The following is a 23,977-nucleotide window of genomic DNA, read 5'->3' as shown; positions in this document are numbered from 1 at the left end:
TAGTACCATCTTTCTAATTGTGCTGCTACATTTCTTTTAACCATACATCTGAATTTTTGTAACAAGCCTCCTATGAAACACTTTATCAAATGCATTCTGAAATTCCATATACACCACATCTACTGCTCACCCTTTATCCAATCGGTCACTTCTTCAAAAAGCTCTTATTAAATTTGCCAAATACGACTTGACTTTAACAATTATGTGCTGGCTGGTATTGATGGCTTAAATTGGTGGTTTTTAAACTTCAGTTTGTAAGGGACGTGCCCTTGGCTTGTAGATGTCCCCTCATAAATATTGACATTTTGCTGACTGGGGATCCTCTATTAATAATGACACATTCCTAAGCCAGGGAACCCTTGTTGTAACTTCTGAAACATTGTATTTGCTGTCCAAGGTAAAAGTGCTATCATTGCAGTGAAATAATGCACTAGTAAGTCAACAAATACAGGAAAATTAAAACATATTTTATTTTAAGCTGGAATATTGTATCCAATTCTGGGCACCATACTTTAAGAAGGATGTCAAGGTCTTGGAAAGTGTGCAGAGGAGATTTACTAGAATGGTACCAGGGATGAGGGACTTCAGTTACGTGAAGAGACTAGAGAAGCTGGGATTGTCCTCCTTAGAGCAGAGAAGGTTAGGGGCAGACTTTAGAGGCCTTCAAAATCATGAAGGGTTTTGATAGAGTAAATAAGGAGAAACTGTTTCCACTGGCAGGAGGCTTGGTAACCAGAGGACACAGATTTAAGGTAATTGGCAAAAGCGCCAGAGGAGAATTTTTTTTAATGCAACGAGTTATAATTATCTGGAATGAACTGCCTGAAAGGGTGGTGGAAGCAGATTGAATAGTAACTTTCAAAAGGGAATTGGATAAATACTTGAAAGGGAGAAAATTGCATGGCTATGGGGAAAGAGCAGGAGTACGGGACTAATTGGATAGCTCTTCCAAAGAGCTGGCACAGGCACAATGGGCCGAATGGCCTCCTTCTGTGCTGTAAGATTCTATGATTACAGAATTCTTGAGACACCGTTTTCATAATGCACAGTTTGTCCAACCAAGAAATCTGATGCCATCATGCACCCCTTGGATGTCCTTGTGGATTCCAGTGTGAAAACCTGTAGGTTAAATAATCACAGGATTTACAATTTATTTTTCTGTCAGAGAAACTTGTTACTGTTTTGTTCTATAGAGTATAGAATAATCAATATTCTATAGAGTATAGATTATTGATTTTATATAGCACCTTTAACATAGTAAAACGTCTCAAGGCGCTTCACAGGAGCAATTATCAGATAAATTTGCCACCGAGCAACATAGAGATATTAGGACAAGTGATCAAAATCTTGGTCAAGGAGGTAGCTTTTAAGGAGTGTCTTAAAGGAGGCTAGACAGGCGGAGAGGTTTAGGGAGGTAATTCCAGAGCTCAGGGCCTAGGCAGCTAATGGCACGGCCGCCAATGGTGGGGCAATGGAACTCAGGGATGGAAAAGGTTTTAAGGTGAAAGAAGATTTCCAAGGCTGTACAAATAATTTATCATACATTGTTTATTTGTTGTAAAACCAATAATACCTGTTTAAACAAAACATAACGAACATCGGGGGAAAAATTGGATAAGGGTCTGTTCTGGGTGATGGTAGTGTGATGCACTAACACCCCACACCCGACGGACCCTGGGCAGGCAAGACACAAGTTTGGACCCAAGGGAGCACTTGCCTGCAATCAGCCTTCCTTTCCAGGCCTTGCATGTGGAATCATTGCAATTCGCACTTTCCACCACCAGAGGGAGCTCAATCTCTTAACGGGAGGATGTTTCTCAGAAATCTCTTAAAGGTATCTGGTACCTGTTATTTGCTGGAAATAACAGTCTACTGTCTGCAAGGAGTCTGAACAGAGATCAGACATTGCACATGTAAAACACAGATGCAGATCCCATCTCTATGTTAACAAACTGATGAATTATGTTAAAACATTGAATAAAGGTTGTGCACTACTAAATCCCACATCCTCCAATCTGCACGCCAGACCTCACCAATCTGCCGATCTGAGTTGGTACCAGGCCTGCGAGAGAGTGTGCACCAAGGTTCTCTGCTGATGCACTAGAGACCTTGGGTGCAAGAGGTGGACAGAAGGAGGGATATCCTATATTCGCAGGGGGTGGGGGTGGTGGGGGTGGGGGGGGGCAAGAGGCCCTCCAGACATATACACAAAAGGCAGTGGGAGGCAGCAGAGGATGAAGTCAATGCCAGGCGCACAGCATCATGAACATGGATACAGTGCAGGAAGAAGTTCAATACTTTGACATGAGTGGTCAAGGTGAGTGAGGTCAACTGTCAAGTGGCGTCTCCTACCAACTGCACCACGCACTACAACCCCCATCCCCCTAATACCAACAAACTCTTTCCCTCAGTACCCAACTCTTCCAATCAGATGCTTCCTCTCACCCTTACACATTACCACCGTTTCAAGCCACCCACCCACAACTCACAGGCCACACACACTGGCAGCTATTCAACCATGACAGGCACATCAACCAGGCACAGGTCCCACTTTCTTGCAGGAAAAGGTGGCGCATATCAAGAGGCAGCAAGTGGCCGTGGCATTTAGCCCCTCGAGCCTGATCCACCATTCAATGAGATCATGGTGGACCTGTGACCTAACTCCATATACCCGTCTTAGCCCCATATCCCTTAATGCCCTTGGTTCACAGAAATCTATCAATCTCAGATTTAACAGTCACAATTGAGCTAGCATCAACTGCCATCTGTAGAAGAGCGTTCCAAACGTCTCCCACCCTTTGTGTGTAGAAGCATTTCCTAACTTCACTGCTGCATGTCCTGGCTCTAAATGGCAGGCTATATCCCCGCGTCCGAGGAGTATTGAAGTCTAGGAGACCTCCAAAAACAGTTACAAATGTCTCGGCAGCCAGAAGCAATAATCCAGCCACTAACCTGTAAATCCTGCATGGTCCCTTTAAATAGCACCGTTGGGGGGTCCTCCAGGCACACGTTCAAATGGTCGGGGTTAAGACTGTGCATTGAGTTGAGCATTAAGTCCCAAAATGGTGATTATCACTTTCAATCAGCGTTGCGCACTGATTGAAGCCATTTTCTCCCTACTTTACATGATTCCAGCGTTCGTTATCTGCGCTTGCGCAAACTCCTATACGAAGATGCGTCTGGCGCACGTCAAGCAGGAAACATGCGTGCGCATCCAAGACGCCATCTTGGATGTCGGAGAGGCCGTGTAGCGCTGAAACAACTGGCGCTACACGACCCAATTTAGCGCCCATCATCTTTTGTGACCTGGTAACTGCTGCTGCAGTTACACTATGAATGACAACAGTGGGCTGTTGGGCACTATCCATTCATGTCATGGAGCAGAACGTCATGATTTTCCCTATTAGGTCTTAAAAAGGTTTAAAAAGAACCACACGATGGTCTTTGTTACCCACTATTGTTATATCATGGTGAGGATTTTATACTTGTTGTCTTTCCCTTCTTCTCAAAGGCCATTTATAACAGATGGGAGATTACCATATTACACTCAGCAGTAATACTACAATAAAGTACTTGGGGGTAGAAATTGCATTGAGCCATCAAACACAGCGCAGGGAATGACCCCTGCTCCAGAACAGGTAGGCGCAAGGCCCGGTCGCAATTTTATAACTTGCCTTTCGTCGACGGCCATGAGGGTTGCTGAAGAGTCCTGAGGAGGGCAAGTGTCAGGCCTGCCCTGTTCATCGCTGACTAATTTTGAAAAGGGGTCCTTTAACAGGCATTCGGATCCTAATTTACACATTCAAAGCGCCTAGTCTTTTTCTGATGCAAATTAAAAACTACAAAATATATACTAAATTACAATGTGTGCTCATCCAAGATGCCATCTTGGATGTTGGAGAGGCCGTGTAGCGCCAAAACAACGGGCGCTACATGGCCCAATTTAGCACCCACCATCTTTTGTGACCTGGTAACCGCTGCTGCAGTTACATTATGAATGGCAACAGTGAGCTGTAGGGCACTATCCATTCATGTCATGGAGCAGAATGTCATGATTCTAGTGACTTTCTGATAACATTGCATAATCTGTTTTCAAGCCAAATGTCAGTGTCATTGTAAAATTAAGAAACAATTGCTAAATAAAAGATTCCATTGAATTGCTTGCCCTATGCAGCTTTAATGACTTTACAAAAAAATGGGCGCCTTAGGTATCCACCCAGGACACCTTAAAAAAAAATGGGCTCTACAAATTTAGCAGAGAGACCAATGCCTGCGCAGATTGGGCACAGGCCGTCCCACCGCTACATTGGTACACTTTGCATCCGTTTTATGCCCGAAAAACAGGCGCAGCGCATACCAATTTCTACCCCCTGGTTTTCTGAGCGGTTGTAATAATATAGTCTGGCTACGGGCTTGTAATTATTAATGACAAATTTGCCAGTCTACTATTTCTGTATTTTTCATGGCTTTAAATTTTTTGAAAGGTTTTAAGTGGCTTAAAATATGTATAGTTGCTGATAATAACTTCTTTAAAATCTTTTCATTGCTTCCAAAAGTACTTGCCTCTTTTTATGTGGAAAATTATTAATTTATTCATAAAACATAGAGGGGATTAAGTAAATGATTTTAGATCTTATTACCTCTAAACAGCCACGTGGATTGAATCTCCCCAAACCACCAACTCCTCCTGAAGTAGAAGAAGAATTTTACACTATAGCTTCTTTCCAGACAACCATTCCCGATGGCATCAGCTTTCAGGCAGGACAAAAAGTTGAGGTAAGCAAATGAAAATGCTGTATAAATATTAGTAATGTAAACATCATCTTGAGCTCATTTTAATATGTTAGTCTAAAAGAGCTTTGCTGGGGTACTGTGTGGCACTTGCCTTTTACTTCTGGAACCTTAAGTTCAAATCCAGCACAGACTAATGAAGGAAAGTCTCCTTTGCCTCTTGGGAAACCAGTCTCAATCCAGTTCCAAACACGCATGAGCCTAATGCTTAAAACTGACAAATTGACAATGAAACATGGGTAAATTTCCCTCGGGCTTCTCCTGCTCCTCCACTGTAACTTTGTGGAAATCCGGGGTTTTCCGCTGGTGTTATGGTGGCGGAACGGGAGAAGCCCCGAGGAAGTTCATCCCCTTAGACAGGCTGAAGGATAGTGCGGGAAATGGGAAAAATGCCACCCTAGTGCAGTAGAGAGTGCACTCTCACTGTAGTACAGAGCCGAAGGAGCTATATGCTTGTATTTAACTATGCTTAACCTGGCCCGGGAGTGGTTGATGCTCACACTGGGCATCTGAAATAGAAAGTATTCCATTCCCCAGACAAACCCTTAATGAGCATTAACAAAAGTTTTAGTATTGCTCCCTTTAACGATGGCACATGTTAAATAGGAGACACAGGATACAGTTTGAAAGTTGTAAATGAGCATATTATACTAAATTAGCTCAAAGGTAAAATTCAAACTAGAGGATCCACCTTAAAATAATTATTCTTGATAAACCAGAGCCCTGAGGATGATCATCAAACTTATAGTCCTGATAGTTTTGATAACAATTTGTTACATGGACAGCAGCTAATTTAATCAGCTCAATTTGAAATTGCTGCATTCTTGAAGTTGATGCAAAGAGTGATTTACAGAGATGAATCCAATGAAAATGCTATATTCTCTGCATTTTCAATTTATGATTATGCCTTGAATTTGACTACATACTTTGAAAAGAAAAAAAAAGATTGCTGCCATGCAAATTACTAACATAACATGCAGAGAGTGGTCTCTCCTATTGTAATGGGCTCATGTTGAACCAATCAATATGCAACTACTCTTTATTGGTTAAACAGTTGGAAATTAAAGTTACATTTCCCCCATATCCCCTTTTCCTTCATGAAGGCAGCAGTTCATGCTAGGATATTGTTGCAGGACCATCAATGGTGACCCTTCAGCACCTTATACCATGTAAATACTTACCATGGTTAAGCCTGAACATTATCAGTAGATTTTTGATATGGGTGACGCTGACTAGGTGTAATGCCTGAAACAGATGAACACATACTGGATCCAAGAATTTATAAGATAAAATACTAGATAAATATATATTTGAAATACTATCAAACGTTTACTTCCAATATAACCACTAAGTTAGGATCTTCTCCCCATTGGTTGACGACTCTGCAATGTCATTTTGAAGTCACAGCCCTAATTTAATTCAGTGGGATTGCTCCCAGGAAACTCCCCACCAGGGGAAGTAATTAGTGCTCCCTGTTTATTTATTGTATTATTACATTATGCTGATAAGTTACTCAAAGTAAATGTATGTTTTGTTTGTCTGCAGGTAATAGAAAAGAATTTAAGTGGTTGGTGGTATATTCAAATAAATGATGAAGAAGGATGGGCTCCTGCTTCATTCATTGACAAGTACAAAAAATCAAGTAATGCTTCAAGGGCAAATTTCCTTCCACCTTTAGCACAAGAACTGGCAAAACTTAAACTTTCAGATGGAGCTACAGGAAGCAGTACAAATGAAGATAGTGCCTTTCTAACTAGAGCTTTGCCCAAAGAGCCACAATCAAATGATAATAATAATGAGTCTGTAGTTCAACACAAGTTGAAGGATCGGAGAGGGAAAGATGCAAGTAAGAGCCCATCTTCTGACAATAAATTCAATTCTCCCTCAAATGTAGAATCTCAATCCAAGTCGTGTTCTCCTTCAAGTGTAATAAGCAATGACACTTCCAGGCTTAACAAAGAGAAGCCAGTTCTTCCATTAAAGAAAGAACAGATTAACAGCAAGTTTGAGGTGGAAGCAGCAGATAAACATTCAAAAGGACTTCCACCCATGCCCCCTGTACCAGGAGGCATTTTACCCATGTTGCCACCAAAAATGGCACCTAAAGGAGACAAGAAGCTGAGTGCTGAAGCAAGTAAAATTACACAGCCTAAGGGACTTGAGACTGGGCCTAAGATATTAGCAAGTGAAATTGCAAGGCCTAATCTAAAGCCAGTAGGAAGACAAACAAAGTCAAAGCCAGATATAGAAGACAAATCAGTGGAATCGTCCCCAAATCTACCACAAAAGCCAAGACCTCTACTGAGACCTAAGCCACTTCCTATCACAAAAGGAGAAAGTCAATCCGAATCTGACGTTGACATCTCTAACCTGAGAAGTAAGTTGAGAAGAGCAAAACTGCCAGACAAAATGGGGGAGCAGGACTCTTCCCAGAATGTTACTGGTAATCAAAACTGCTCAAATAATCAATCCTCAATAGATACATGTAGCAGCTCGCATGGAAACACAGAAAATGGATCTCAACTGAAGCAAGATTTAGGAATGAGCTCTAAAATAAGTGAAGTGAAAGTTCTTCAGAAAGAACAAAATGGCCTTGAAAATGAACAGAATGATAAGGATGATCCTTGTGTCATTGAAGAGAAAGCAGGTACTTCAAAGAGTTTGAAGCCAATTGAGAAGAAAGTGGATGATGCTCAACAAAAAGGCACACCTTCAACAAACAAAGAAGGTCCACCTCGCCCAATCGTGCCTCCTAGAAGACCCCCACTGCCAAAGAAAACCTCCATAGAATCTGCAGATATGAAAGGTCATCAGAAAGATACAACTGAGAACAAACCCACCTGGGGACAGAATAAACCTGCCCTACCTCCACCAAGATTTAAATCAGTTTCATCTCATGATTACAGCAAAGATGATATTAAACCTAGGGGAGGTTCAAAGGAGCACCTTCCAGTAAAAGGAGCTGTTTTGTCCAAAGTTCATGAACATAGAAAAGAGCCAGTTATTCCTTCAAAAATAACAGAAAGACAGGCAGAAAAACTAGAACAAGGGAAAGAGAAGGTTAGTGCTGCATCCATCAACACCAATGTGCCCAAAGATGAAGAATTCTCAAAGCAATGCCTTTATGTAGCTCTTGCAGATTTTGCAGGAGATGAGGAGACCGCTGGATTTAAGGAGGGAACTGTTTTTGAAGTATTTGAAAAAAATACCAATGGATGGTGGTACTGTAAAATCCTAAATAGTGAGCCAACATGGGAGGGCTGGGCCCCTTCCAATTATCTGGTCAGAAAATAAGTATCGTAGTATAGTTTTTTTAACACTACAAGATGCTTTTTCATATGTAATATTTAATTAGCTCATTAATTTATAGGTTTAAGCTTTCTAAAAGCAACTTAATACATTCCTTTTATTTTTTCAACCTAAGTTGGAACAACATGAAGTCCATGACCACGAAGTACAAGATTTCAGTAATTATTAAACATTTTGCTCATTTTCATTTAACATTGATCTATTTAGTCATGATGATCTGCCAGTCACCATCCAAGAGCAATCAAAGACTTTTTTGTTTGACTAACATGGTAGAGGTTATGGTACTGGACTAGCAGCTGAGATCCCATCTTGGGAATCTGCCAGATTGTCTTTAAAATTCCAACTAGTTCACTAGTATCCTTGAAGTAAGGAAACCAGCCACCCCTACTTAGTCTGGCCTAAATGTCCACATTATGTGGTTGACTCGTAATGCCTTCTGAGATGGCCTAGCAAGCCATTCGGCTGTACAAAAAGTTGCTGGGGATGAGTAATAAATGCAGCCAGCATCACCCATGCCAAGAACAAATTAAAAGAATGTAATATCAGTTTATGCAATACTTAGTCAGATTATTTAAAATGTTGCATTTTTCTGGTTGGTCAAAAATTGAGAAATAAATGTGCAGTTGAGTACATCAGCATAATCTTAAGATCTGCAAAATTCCAACAGTATAAAGGTTCATACTAATTCCAGGCATCTTTTAATGTAAATCTGCTACAAACAAATTCTGCCAAAAATACTGTTGTTCCTTCTTAAATGATAACATTACTCTGCAACACTTTTTTGTATTCTTTTTCTTTTATATTGTAGTATTGTGCGAAGGTAGATTATGTAGTTTTAAAACACCTTAGTTAATATACTGCTTCAGAAGGCCATAAAAAGATACAGCTATGTTAAAAGGGACTCAGTAGTTTAGCCACTGATATAATGCACGTAAAGGTTTAACATTCAGTAATACAAACAGATAACACGTAGAGTCTGCTAGCTGTAGAGCTTCCCTACAAAAGACAGAGCATATAGATTTCTGTAATCAATACATATTGTGAAAGCTAACTACATACAGTTATGCTGTTGGTATACTTCAAATACCTCAGAGAACAAGGAGTTATTATGTTTGAAAGATAAGTGGGTAGATGACACTTCAATCCAATTAGCTATTTGGTGATGTTCTGTAATAATCGGGAGGTTTACATTTAAATAAAACAGCAGGGTTTGCAAATAGGTTTAACATTGAAACAAACATACTGTTACAAAGAGTATACTAAGAACAATGACTAATAGAATTTTAAACTGATTAATGCTTCTCTCTGCATTCTTGTTGCACAGATTATGCTTTTGGCTAATCCCTCATGAATGTAAACTACATGGGGTCTTTACAAGGTAACACCTAAAACACATTAATTGTAATGTAGCGTAGACTTCATCAAGCAATTTATTGGGTTTATTTGCTTTAAGAGGGCTTGACTGGTATCAAGTATAGACTCTAGAGCAAGAGACTTGAAATGTGAAACATGTTTTTAAAAAGTGTTTGTTAACATGACTTCTTTTAATAAAATTGAAAGGCATTTCAAAGTAGCAGAAGTCAAATACCTCACATTTGAACCAGGGAGCATGAACGTTCTCATGTCAAGCAACACCACGAAAGAATATTTAAGCAAGCTCAATGCAAAAGTAACAGTATATACTTAGATTTGGTTATGATGAAAGAACATTTTAAGAATATCTGTACAATGTTTATGCAGCGCTGGAGATTACACTGGTCCCACACCCATTCCTATTCTTTAGCTTTGCCCTTGTCTTACAATGGACAGCATCTGAAACACCTAAATCCACCGTCACCTAGCATTGTAGAATAAATATCAATTTAAAGTGTTTAACACGTGATTGTGACTAGTATATTTTATCCATGCACTTCACATCTACACTGGTTTCTGAAAGTTGCCACTGACACAGTAGGCAACACTATGTACTGCCAAATGCCACTGGAATGGACGCTTGACCAGGGGAATTTCCATTTCTGTTTTTGTGAGTTTGCACCACGAGATGGAGGTGTATATAAGAGATTACATTTTGATATCTAGAAACTTACATTAAGTGCCAAAACATTTGTGAGTATTAAAATTGTATTAGATTGCTGAAATCCTAGCTTGCAGATACAGCATGTCATGTGCTATTCCCGGAATACACTGAAGCAAAAGAAAAGCCTAAACTAATATGCACATCCCATCTAAGGTATTCCTTTTTGACTCTTAATAAATTGGACATTACAAGACCTCAAATTTCTCACGATAGTTGCTATTTTCGTCATTGAAGGTATTTTTATAGTTGCATTGCTAACTATGTTTTTAGAGAAAAGCTGGACCAGTGTTAATATTGCTTATCTCGGTAAAATCATTAGGTTACCTTCCATAATTTTATAATCACATACAATATATATCTGGGTTATGAGAAAAAATTGTGTGTTCAGAATGAGTTTTCTATGGAGTTAATGGCTACTCTTATCAGAAAGCCCCATACAAGTCTGAAGTTGGCTCACATCATCCCATTAGAAAAAAATTCCAAATTAAAAGCTGTTCCCTATTACCCGACAATGCCATTATTTCATAATAATCTTCTGGACTTTAGCTGAGGATATGTAATCCAATACTATAAATCGCTACTCACTGTACAAATAGTTTACTGAGAACAATCAATGACAGTATTTAAATTGAGTTATGTCTCTCTCAACGATTCTTGTTGCACAGATGTTACTTAAAGGGGTGGGAAACTCGTAAGTCCTACAAATGGTAGGTGCTGACTGCTAGATCACTCTCCTAGTTGGTTAAACAGATATATTTACAATTACCCTAAGTGCAGGATTTGTCTATCTTTGAGTTGAGGACTGCCCCCACATCACACACAATGAACGTCAGCTTCCCAGTAGCTGGTTACAGTGAGCCACTGATACACACCTGAAAGCAGTTCACCTGTCAATGTGTAGTGCTTGACATGGGTTAACCCAAAGAAAGGGGGAAAATGTGAAGCAGGAAGCAATAGAAATTTTTGGGTAATCACCATGCAGAAGAGTCCACGGTCCAAAATTACCCACCAAGTGACTCTAATTCAACATTCTGCTGGGATCATAAGGAATAATAGTGTGAGGCGCCTTGGGATGTTTTCCAGCATTAAAGGCACTATATAAATGCAAGTTATTGTTGAGAAGGAAGGAAGGAATGAAAGTTGGCACTGGTGCACAGGGTGGTTTTGAAGTTTGAATTTGGGCACTGTCAGAGCTTTGCACTGCATCTGAGGCCAGACCAAGCGTGATCTAAGAGTACTTCATGTTGTCACAGGACACACAGTGGAAATGTTCCATTTCATAACAATGGCATTCTTCACCTTGATGAGCACATTTACACACCGAATAAATAAGAATAAAGTACAGGGTTTATGTTTTAACGTTCATTGCCTCTGTAAAAGTTGTAAACAATTTTACAACACCAAGTTATAGTCCAGCAATTTTATTTTAAATTCACAAGCTTTCGGAGATTTTCTCCTTCCTCAGGCAAATGTTTGCCTGAGGAAGGAGAAAATCTCCGAAAGCTTGTGAATTTAAAATAAAATTGCTGGACTATAACTTGGTGTTGTAAAATTGTTTACAATTGTCAACCCCAGTCCATCACCGGCATCTCCACATCTGTAAAAGTTCACTGAGTAGTAGTCCCAGCTACAATCCTGAATATTAAGTGAAATGGCAATGGCTTTTGCTGATTTTTGCAGTTGACAGGAAAAGTTTTATGTGGGAAAAAACAACAGCTTAGTAGTTACTGACTAGGTATGAAAGGATTTTGGCTTTGATGTCATGTATGCCATAATTCTGTTCAGTTGTCTGTAATTCAGATACCATTACTGTAGAAAGCATTACAAATGATAAACTGTCAATTTGAATTTTAGAGAAGCACTCTTTCAAATTGCAACTGTTTTTTGTTATGAAGGTTTATTTTGTAGAACATTAATAAACAATTACAGCTTTTGTTTTAAATTTTTCTTGTACAATACATTATTGAGCAGCATGGTGGGAATTCTGTAATGAAGCTAATATTGAATTTCATTTCAGTTTAATTAAAGACTTACAGTGTTAAAAGGATAACACAGTCATTGATAAGTGCTCTCCTTTATGGTCATTTCACAAAAATAATATCTCCGCCAACAGAAAAGATATCTTGGATGCCCTATGCAGTGTCTATAATAATAGATAATACTATTTTATATATTGCTTATATTGACAACCTGGTAACTAACAGATGACTAATTTATTTAGGGTCTTCAATACCAGCAAATATTTTATATTCCAGAATTACACATGCAACACAATTTCACATTTTCAGTATACCAGTGCTCAATGTTTTTGTTATTTTTTGTTTTATGCTACAGATTTTTCACTATGTTAACTAAAACAAAGGTTCTACAAGCTGTGCCCCCTCGTTATAGACTCCCCTACCTTTTCCCAAAGGTAGGGGAGTCTATAACGAGGGGGCACAGATTTAAGGTGAGAGGGGAGAGATACAAAAGGGTCCAGAGGGGCAATTTTTTTCACTCAAAGGGTGGTGAGTGTCTGGAACGAGCTGCCAGAGGCAGTAGTAGAGGCGGGTACAATTTTGTCTTTTAAAAAGCATTTGGACAGTTACATGGGTAAGATGGGTATAGAGGGATATGGGCCAAGTGCAGGCAATTGGGACTAGCTTAGTGGTATAAACTGGGCGACATGGACATGTTGGGCCGAAGGGCCTGTTTCCATGTTGTAACTTCTATGATTCTATGATTCTAAGCTTCAATATTCAGAGGGAAGATTTATTTCAGGGATGTGTAAAGGAATAGGCAGTTATTCTGAGTATCAATCCATGACATTTTTTCTTTCCTATTTCCCGCCTCCAATTCTAAAGGACTTGACTTCTTTGTTGGAGTATAATTGATTCAATTGGTCATCCTTCAGGTGTGAGTTTTAATAGGCTATTCAGTCACAGAAAGCATCACCGCCAAGCTCAAGCAGTACTTAACTGACTCCCACGTATGCACATTTCCAGCAGGGGTTGCTAAATAGGAATCGGGAGCAGAAACCCTGGGTGAGTTTCCCATTCCTCTCACGGGAATTCTGGCACTCCTAGTGCTGCCCTGACTGAGATCTGCTATGTCGGCACATATCAGCGACGGAAACTGGCACCTTTGTATAGCTTAAGCTACTCTTATCCGACAAAGCCATGGGGGAATCCTCTTCTTTATAGAAATCAACACAGAAGAGTTCACCTTATGAGGAGCAGCTGTTAAAATAATGCCGTACCTTACACACTTTCCTGAGCTTGCAAGAAGGCATTCAGTGGAGCTTGACATTGCATAACTAGAAAGTAATTAGCATTAATACTGGATGCCAGAGGAGTGACATTGAGTCTCTGAAAGAAGGATATTAGAAAGGGCCATGTTGATGTAACTGTAATATCACTGAGGGTTGAAAGCTAACACTAAGGGGATGTGAGAGCATGTTACAGAAAGAAAAGTTAGAATAAACAAATTGTTTTTTTCCAATGTGTGTGGAATATCTGTATAATTCAGAAATCATCAGCCAAATTCAGGTAGTGTTTCAAGTGTGTGACCTTGAACCCAAGAACTCTCAGTTCAGTACCACAGACTTCCTGAGCAAGTTCAGTACAGGTAAGAATTGCACTTCTATCACTTTATCTCACATCATCATCTGTTGTAAAACCCTCAACTTTAGCAGTGTTCATTACACTGCACCCGCATATACCAACAGCCTCTGTATACTCACTTGAGATTACCAAATTATCTGGAGATAAAAACACACAATCAGATGTTTAGACATAGAGGGTACATTTGTATCCACAATGGCACGTGGGGAAAAGATTGCTGTGGGTTTAGCGGCCCCATTCACACCGATACCTCCAAAACATTGTAAACAATTTTACAACACCAAGTTATAGTCCAACAATTTTTATTTGAAATCTACAAGCTTTCGGAGGCTTCCTCCTTCGTCAGGTAAATCCAAAACATTGGCCAGTTTTCAAAGGGTGAATAGGGTGTGAGTTAGAAATTCATCCGCTGCTCCAAAAATGAGGCCTGGGGTATTTTAACTCATGGGCCTCATTTAAATTAAAGAACATCCTGACCCCAAGTAATCCTTCCAAAAATTTAGCCTACCTTGGCGTCTTCAGGCCACAGTTGCCACACGTCAAGTTTCACTGGCAGCTTCGGCACTGTGCAGGCCTCCAGCAATTTGAAGTTAAAGTTGCATTGTGGTGCCAATGATGTCATTGTACCATGATTTTCACATTTTAATTAGGCATTGAAAACGCAGCGCGAATCTTCCAACCGCCCGCCCCATTTGCTCAAGGGTTAAAATCAGGCCGTTTTTATAGATTTGTTCTAAACATGTAGCTGAAGATGTATGAATCTCTGATAGGAAAATACAGTGCCTTCAATGCTAAAAATTTGCTCAAATGAACTGTTGTGAAAGGCTATCTTAAGTTTTTGACTACCAAATGTCAGCTTGGCTCAATGGTAGCAATGTTGCCTCTGATTCAAAAGGTTGTGTGTTCAAGTCCCATTTTAGGAATTGAATACATACTCTGGGCTAACACTTCAGTGTCACCTTGCAGTGAGATGTTGAACCAAGGTCCTGTCTAGCTGTTCAATTGGGCTTAGAAAATCTTATGGCATTTTTTCATAGTATCCAGTATCCAAACTTTCATCCCTCAACCAGCACCACCAAAGCAAATAGATTGGTCCTTTGTCTCTGTAGAGCCGTGCTGGGGGGCAGATTGGTTACTTTGTTTACCCACAAAACGACACTTTGAAAGTAATTCATTGGCAGAGAAGCACTTCACAGTGTCCTGAGGACATGAAAGATACTACATAAATGCAAGGACTTCTTTACCATCTAAATAAGCACTGGCCGTACAATGCATACGAATTAAGAGCAGGAGCAGGCCATTCGGCCCCTCGAGCCTGTTCTGCCATTTGATAAGATCATGGCTGATTCTGATTGCGACCTCAATCCTACTTTCCCGTCTACCTACTATAACTTTTGACTCCCTTGTTAATCAGGAATCCATCTGACTCAGCCTTAAAAATATTCAATGACCCTGCCTCCACTGCTCTCTGGGGAAGGGAGTTCCACAGACTCACGACCCTCAGAGAAAAAATTTCTCCTCATCTCTGTCTTAAATTGGAGACCCCTTATTTTTAAACTGTGGCACCTACTTCTAGTCTCTCCCACAAGGGGAAACATCCTCTCAGCATCTACCCCTTATAGTCCTCTCAGGATCTTATATGATTCAATAAGATCACCTCTAATTCTTCTAAATTCAAGTGTATACAGGCCCAACTTGTCCAACCTTTCCTCATAAGATAACCTCCTCATCCCAGGAATCAGTCGAGTGAACCTTCTCTGAGCCGCCTCCAAAGCAATTATGTCCTTTCTTAAATAAGGAGACCAAAACTGCACACAGTATTCTAGATGTGGTCTCACCAATGCCCTGTACAACTGTAGCAAAACATCTCTCTTTATATTCCATTTCCCTTGCAATAAATGACAACATTCCATTTGCCTTCCTAATCACTTGCTGTACCTGCATACTAACTTTTTGTGATTCATGTACTAGGATACCCAGATTGCCCTGTACCTCAGAGTTCTGCAATCTCTCTCCATTTAAATAATATACTGCTTTTCTATTCCTCCTGCCAAAGTGGACAAGTTCACATTTTCCCACATTATACTCCATCTGCCAAATTTTTGCCCACTCACTTAACCGATCTATATCCCTTTGCAAACTCCTTATGTCCTGTTCACAACTTATTTTCCTACCTACCTTTGTGTCATCAGCAAATTTAGCAACCATACATTTGGTCCCTTCATCCAACTCATTGATATAGATTGTAAATATTTGAGGCCCAAGCACTGACCCTTGTGGCACTCCACCCATTACATCTTGCCAACCTGAAAATGACCCATTTATGCCTATTCTCTGTTTCCTGTTAGCATGGATAAAGGATTGGTTAGCTAATATGTTACCCCCTACACCATGAGCTCTTATTTTGTGTAATAGCCTTTGATGTGGTACCTTGTCAAAAGCCTGGAAATCCAAGTATACCACATCCACAGGATCCCCTTTATCCGCATTGCTTGTTACTTCCTCAAAGAACTCTGATAAATTAGTCAAACACAATTTCCCTTTCACAAAGCCATGGTGACTCTGCCTGATTGCATTGAGATTTTCTAAGTGCCCTGCTATAACCTCCTTAATAATAGATTCTAGCATTTTCCCTATGACAGATGTTAAGCTAACTGGCCTGTAGTTTCCTACTTTCTGTCTCCCTCCTTTCTTGAATAGAGGAGTTATATTCGCTATTTTCCAATCTGATGGGACCCTTCCAGAATCTAGGGAATTTTGGAAAATTTATACCAATGCATCTACTATCGCTGCAGCCACTTCTTTTATGACCCTAGGACGAAGCCCATCAGGACCTGGGGACTTGTCAGCTTTTAGTTCTAATATTTTTCTCAGAACCCTTTCCCTGGTGATTGTAAATGTTTTAAGTTCGTCCCTCCCTTTTACCTCTTGATTTACAATTATTTCTGGCATGTTATTTATATCCTCTACAGTGAAGATGGATTCAAAATATCTGTTCAATTTATCCGCCATTTCCTTATTCTCCATTATTAATTCCCCAGACTCACGCTCTAGAGGACTCTCTAGAGTTAATGTTTCAGGTCGATGACCTTTCGTCAGGGTTCAGCGACCTGAAATGTTAACTCTCTTTCTCCACAAATGCTGCCTGACCTGCTGAGTATTTCTAACATTTTCTCTTTATTTCAGATTTCCAGCATCCGCAATATTTTGATTTTGATTTTGGCCATTCTTTTTGGGATAGCATTGAATCCATTAAGGCAGAAATGCTACATAGCCACCTAATAGCCATGAATGGAACTGCAGGCAGCCTCAAATACAGTGATAAGGAAAGCTTTTTCATAGGGGATTGCACAGTGACAAATATAAGAACATAAGAAATAGGAGCAGGAGTAGGCCGTACGGCCCCTCGAGCCTGCTCCGCCATTCAGTAAGATCATGGCTGATCTTCGATCGCAACTCCACTTTCACGCCCTATCCCCATATCCCTTGATTTCCATAGAGTCCAAAAATCTATCGATCTCAATTTTGAATATACTCAACGACTTAGCATCCACAGCCCTCTGGAGTAGAGAATTCCAAAGATTCACAACCCTCTAAGTGAAGAAATGTTTCCTCATCGCGGTCCTAAATGGCCTACCCCTTATCATGAGATTATGAGCCCTAGGTCTGGACTCTCCAACCAGGGAAACAGCCTCTCAGCATCTACCCTATCAAACCCTCTAAAAATTTTATACGTTTCAATGAAATCACCTCTCATTCTTCTAAACTCCAGTGAGTATAGGCCCATTCTACAGAATCTTGCCTCATGGGACTACCCTTTCAGTCCAGGAATCAATATGATGAACCATTGTTGCACCGCCTCTAAGGCAAGTATATCCTTCCTTAGGTAAGAAGACCAAAACTATACACAATACTCCAGGTGTGGTCTCACCAGACCCCTATCTAATTGCAGCATGACCGCCTTATTCTTATACTCCACCCCCTTGCAATAAAAGCTAATAAACCATTTGCCTTCCTAATTGCTTGCTGTATCTGCATGTTAACTTTCTGTGATTGGTGTACAAGGACACCCAAATCCCTCTGAATACCAACATTTTTTAGTGTCTCACCTTTTAAAAAATATTCTGCTTGTATATTCTTCCTACCAAGGTGGATAATTTCACATTTTCCCACATTATACTTCATCTACTACCTTCTCGCCCACTCACTTAACCTGTCTATATCCCTTTGCAGCCTCTTTGCATCCTTCTCACAGCTTACTTTCCCACCTAGCTTTGTATCGTCAGCAAACTTGGATACATTACACTCGGTCACCTCATCTAAGTCATTGATATATATTGTAAAGAGCTGAGACCCAAGCACTGATCCTTGCGGTACCTCACTAGTTACAACCTGACAACCCGAAAATGACCCATTTATCCCTACTCTCTTTTCTGTCCATTAACCAATCCTCAATCCCATGAGCACTAATCTTGTATAACAACACTTGTTTGGCACCTTACTGGATGCTTTTGAAAATCCAAATATATTACATCCACTGGTTCCCCCTTATCTACCCTGCTAGTTACATCCTCAAAAAACTCTAATAGATTTGTCAAACACAATTTCCCTTTCATAAAACCCTGTTGATTCTGCCTAATCATATTATGATTTTTCTAAGTGCCCTGTGACTATGCCCTTATTAATAGATTCTAGCATTTTCCCTCCTATCGATGTCAGGCTAAATGGCCTATAGTTTCCTGTTTTCTCTCCTCCTCCTTTCTTGAATAGCGGAGTTACATTTGCTACCTTCCAATCCATGGGGACCGTTGTAGAATCTAAGGAGTTCTGGAAGATCAAAACCAATGCATCCTCTATCTCTGCAGCCACCTCTTTTAAAACCCTAGGATATAGGCCATCGGATCTAGGGGATTTGTCGGCTTTTAGTCCCATTAATTTCTCCAGTACATTTTCTTTACTACTCTTAATTACTTTAAGTTCCTCACTCTCATTGGAACCTTTGGTCCCCACTATTTCTGGTATGTCTTTTATGTCTTCTTGTGAAGACAGATACAAAATATTTGTTTAACGTCTCCGCCATTTCCTTATTCCCCATTATAATTTCTCCTGTCTCTGCCTCTAAGGGACCCACATTTACTTTCGCTAATCTCTTCCTTTTTACATACTTGTAGAAGCTCTTACAATCTGTTCTCGTATTTCTAGCTAGTTTACTCCCTCTTTATCAATTTCTTGGTCATCCTTTGCTGATTTCTAAAACCCTCCCAATCCTCAGGCTTACTATTTTTGGCAATATTGTAAGTCTTTTCTTTTAATTCAATACTATCCTTAACTTCTCTAGTTAGCCATGGTTGGCTCACTTTTCCCATGGAGTTTTTATTCCTCAAGGGAATGTAAATTTGTTGAGAATTATGAATTATTTCTTTAAATGGTCGCCGTTGCTTTTCTACTGTCATATCTTTTAATCTAATTTCCCAATCTACCTTAGCCACCTCGCCCCTCATACCTACGTAATTGATTTTGTTTAAATTTAAGACCCTAGTTTCAAACTTAACTACATCAATCTCAAACTACTTTTAGAGGTCTTATAAACTACTCCCACCAGTGTTTTCTGCCCCTTGCTATTTCTTAGCTCCACCCATACTGATTCTACTTTCTGATTTTCTGAGCTAAGATCCTTTCTCACTACTGTCCTTATCTCATCCTTTATTATCAAGACTACCCCCTCCCCCCCCAAACCCCTTTTCCATTTTGCCTATCTTTCTAAAAGTCAAGTATGCTGGAATATTTAATTCCCAGCCTTGGTCACCCAGCAACCATGTCTCAGTAATGGCTACTAGTTCAAACCAATTTGACTCTATTTGTGCCATTAATTCATCCAGCTTGTTACGAATGCTTCTTGCATTCAGATAGCGCGCCTTTAATTTACATTTTTTACTATTTTTCCCTGATGTGACTTTAGTCATTAATTCCCTATTACCTTTGTTAAACTCTCTGTCCCTTCCTGACACACTCTGCTTGTCTTTATCCAGATCGCTACTCTGCTCCACAGCCTTGACTTTTCCCTTTCGACAAAGGTGTGAGGCTTGAAATGAGAAACCCTACTGCAGCGCCACTTACAGGCATCACAGGGAATTACAAAGTACATTTATATTTTGCATTTGAAATTTTACATCATTTGTTTCATAATAAGTTAGGACAGCTACATCCTTTTTTGTGAATCTGAGAGAGAACACAAAAACAAGAATATATGAAAATGATGGACAAGAAAAAAACCTACTGCTCCATCCAGCCTGTCCGACACAGTTGTGATGGTTTATGCAGCACAATACATACACTTACCACCCACCTGGAAGGCATGTAATTTCCAGGGAGAGGCAAAAAGCCAAATAAAAACCCAGGCCAATTAAGCGGGAAACAACTGGAAAATTCCTCTCTGTCCCTCTTAAGCGATCAAAATGAGTCCAAGTGATCACATTGGCCCTGATTTACATTACACGATACCTACCTCTTGTACGAGGTGCTCTCCACCCCAGCGATTCAGCATTCACTGCATGAGCTCGAAACCTGCTCCACAGGTCCACTATTCTCTGGAAAAAGAAAAACCACCTAATATCCAACCTTGTTCTGCCCTTGTGTAACTTGTGAGCATGGCCCCAGGTCCTCCTTAACCCTATCTAGTTGAAATAATTGGTCTACATAAACATAATCTAAACCCATCGTTATTTTAATAAACCGTGATCAAATCACCTCTAAATCTACACTTTTCTACAGTATAGAGACCCAACTCGTTGAGCCTATCTGGGTCACTAAGGTGTTTTAAACTGGGAATTAATCTTATGGTCCTCCTTTGTATCCTTTCCATAGCCTCAATATCCCTCACCATATGAGGAGACCAAAATTGGACACAGGTGGCACTATGCATTCAGATTGGTACAGTCTCTGTGTACTGGGTAGCATTAATTGTTCAGGGTCATGTCAAAACAGAATGAAGGGGAAACCCTTTTAACTGGTTGGAGCCCTAGAAATAATAGCTTTAAAATTCTACTTTTCCCTCTCCTTATAACAACTGTAGTGGAATTGGAGCAAGATTTGCAAAGTGTTGAACCTATGCATACAGTAAAAAAGCCAGCACAACTTCCAGAAATGTGCATGGCCACCCCCCATCTCCCTTGAAGGAAAATACTTGCAGGCTGACTCTATTGGACTATTGGCTGAGGTGATGAAAGAAGTGGGTCAACATAGTAGTGACTCCACTGATTTCTGTATGGGATCTAGGGGAACTCAGAAGTTTGAGTATGAGCCCGTAAACATCGCCTTTCCTAGTAGGAGGTGCTGGACATGCAGAAAGATCCTGACTCTGTAGCCTGGACTTCTCTAAGCTAAATTGAGTGTTAAAGAAAGCTCTGTAAACGGGGAAGATGGAATTGACAAACATAATGCCTATGAATGGGATGAAGCAATACGAACTTACCTCCAGAAGGGGCTTAGTATCTCATTCCTGATTTTAACCTAACTCATCAGGCAAGAACAGGGCAGGTTCGGGTTGGATGGTCGAATTACATGCTGCCCAATTCTATGCTCCATTGACTTCATGTCATTTCTGTGTGGTACGTGTGACTTGCCCTCAGTCGTCTTATCTATGGTGGGCCCTCCATGTCTTCATCTGTACCTTGTGCAGGAGGGCTAAGGTGCAAGCTCACCCTCCAGCTAGCTACTTCCTGGGCCGTCCTATCCCCCACCTTGCTCCTGCACACTAGTGCTGGATGCATCTCCACGTGCAGACCCCACTAGTCCACTTTCAGAACGGCTTGAGGTGCCAGTCTCTGAATTGGTGTCTTGAAATGTAAGGTCGAGTGACGCTGCCTCTTCTTCTGCTCCCTGAGGGCTTCTGGACTTGAAATGGAAGAAAGGGACAAGAGTTAGCATTTGATGACATGGGTAAGCAGAAACAGATGAGTAGCTTCTGAAAACAGCCGCAATTTGTTGTGCATAGTGTGAGTGAGGTTTAAGTGAGAAGGGAATGAGGGAAAGGTAATGTCCTCCAGCCTCGCCAGAAGTGTGTCAGTGTTAGATTAGTGAGAAGTTTTGAGGGTGTGCATGTGAGGGTAAAATAGATTTTGCTGGTGTGTGAAAGATGGCAGAGGTGTGAGGAGGTGAAGGAAGTAATAGTGAGGAGAGTAGCAGGTGCAGAGTGCTGCAGTTGGAACAGAAAGATGTGGAAAGAAGTGTGCTGCAGTGAATGGAGGAGAGTGCTAGTAATCGAAAGAGGGAGTGTTGAGTCTACATGTCATGTAAGGCTAAGCAGAGAGTAATTAGAGATGTGAGTTAAGAGGCTTACCTTAGCTGGTCTTGTGAGGTCATTGAACTTTTTCCTGCATTGCAGCCGTGTTCTGGGGGCAATGCTTTGCCACCTCTTTCCATTCATTCCGGGCAGATTCCCTTGATAGCTTCCTGCTGCCTTGTAGATAGAAACTGCCCCCGCCTCCTGCCGATCTCATAAGAATATAAGAAATAGGAGCAGGAATAGGCCATCCGGCTCCTTGAGCCTGCTCCACCATTCAATAAGATCATCGCTGACCTTCTACCTCAATACCATTTTCCTACACCATCCCCATATCCCTTGATGCTTTTAATATCTTGAAATCTATCGATCTCTGTTTTGAATGTACTCAATGACTGAACCTCCACAGCCCTATGGGATAGAGAATTATAAAGATTCACCACCCTCTGAGTGAAGAAATTTCTCCTCATCTCAGTCCTAAATGGCCTACCCCTTATTCTGAGACTGTGACCCCTAGTTCTAGACTCCCCAGCCACGGGAAACATCCCCCTTGCATCTACCTTGTCAAGCCCGTAAGAATTTTGTATGTTTCAATGATCTCCTCCACCAATACCTTCAGCGCAGCGTCAGAAAAACACAGGGCCCTTGCACCTTCTCCTGCACCTGCCGTTATCAACAATCTTCAGTGACAGTTGCCTGCAGCCAAAGTGTACCACCACTTTAAGAGGTGCAGGGTGCCTTTAAATGGCGTCAGCAACATGCGATATTGATGCCCCCATTATGCAAGCTGCCAATGAACAGCACAAGTAGCACTGGCAGTCTGCCTATTTCATTTAAATTAATTAGGACCACCAATTTGGTTTAGTTGCAAACACGTGATTGTGTATATGTTCCAAGTGGCAGTTCAGCCAAGTCAATGGTGGTTTGCACCACATCCTCCCAAAATCTGCCATTACTGTCCTTTTTTGTGTGTGGGCCCAAAATTCCAGAAAGCTCAACCGCCTTTTAAATAATTGAATCATGCAGATGCTGGTCATGATTCATTTTGGCCAGCTGTAAATTTTTGTTTCCCATTCTCAATAGCTTTGCCATAACCTTTCCAGTTAAATGCCTGTTAAGACATCTCAGAAATATGACACTAGCATTAGCAATGCTGTCTCTATATTTGCTGAATCTCTAGCAAAATAGCAAAACAAGCAAAGATTTTTCTCAAGACAAAACACGTGATTTTCATTGGAACATAAATGTAAAATAATTCATAAAAAATTGATTCACATCCCTGTTTCTAAAAGCAGAAATATATATGCCAGCTTGTTTTCTTACCACAAAACTTAGGCCATAAGACTCCACAGCACAATTAGATCAATGGATTCTATTTTACAGCACTGAAAAAAAATACACCACTTCTCTCACTAAGACACATTGGGCCAGATATTGCTCTAAAAAATAACAGTGAGCCGAATAGCGTTCACCGTTATTTCAGTGCAAATCGGAGAGCAACTTGCGGCGACTGCAGAAATCCAAAAGTTGCTGTCCGAGATGCCCTGCTCCTCCAAAAGCTTTGCGGGAAGGAGATCTCGCGGCTAACTCACCGGTCAAATGATTACAACACGTAAAGTTCCTCCACTGCCCTGATGGAAATGAAATAATCTCGCCAGAAAAAGATAGGTCAAGTTTTTTAAGTGTAAGCAAATTTTTAACTTTTTTAAATTTCAAAATATACATTATTTCATAAAATTTAAAGATACACACAGTTCAATATAAAAAAAACAAAATTCCAAGCAATACAGTTCAGACCAATACAATGCAGATTGTACACACTCTGGTCCGATTATTACAATTCAAAACACAGCACTTATCTCCTATTATATTCTGTACAATACAAAGTGGATGGCCTTACACAGTGGCCTTTCCCCA

General features: G+C 40.5%; 1 protein-coding gene across 2 annotated transcripts in view; it reads left to right on the top strand.

Annotated features, from left to right (window-relative positions):
- sh3pxd2b (SH3 and PX domains 2B) overlaps window positions 1-9,670 on the top strand; it is a 270,163-nt gene extending 260,493 nt beyond the window's left edge. For both annotated transcript variants that reach the window (XM_067996413.1, XM_067996411.1), the window contains 2 exons: window positions 4,651-4,776; window positions 6,337-9,670. In XM_067996413.1, the coding sequence (XP_067852514.1) occupies window positions 4,651-4,776; window positions 6,337-8,085 (1,875 nt within the window). In that variant the 3' untranslated portion in view covers window positions 8,086-9,670. The remainder of the gene's footprint in view (window positions 1-4,650; window positions 4,777-6,336) is intronic.
- The last annotated feature ends 14,307 nt before the right edge of the window (window positions 9,671-23,977 follow it).

This window comes from Heptranchias perlo, chromosome 14 (genome assembly GCF_035084215.1).
Source record: "Heptranchias perlo isolate sHepPer1 chromosome 14, sHepPer1.hap1, whole genome shotgun sequence".
Lineage (NCBI taxonomy): Eukaryota > Metazoa > Chordata > Chondrichthyes > Hexanchiformes > Hexanchidae > Heptranchias > Heptranchias perlo.
This window is presented reverse-complemented; position numbering and strand designations above follow the sequence as displayed.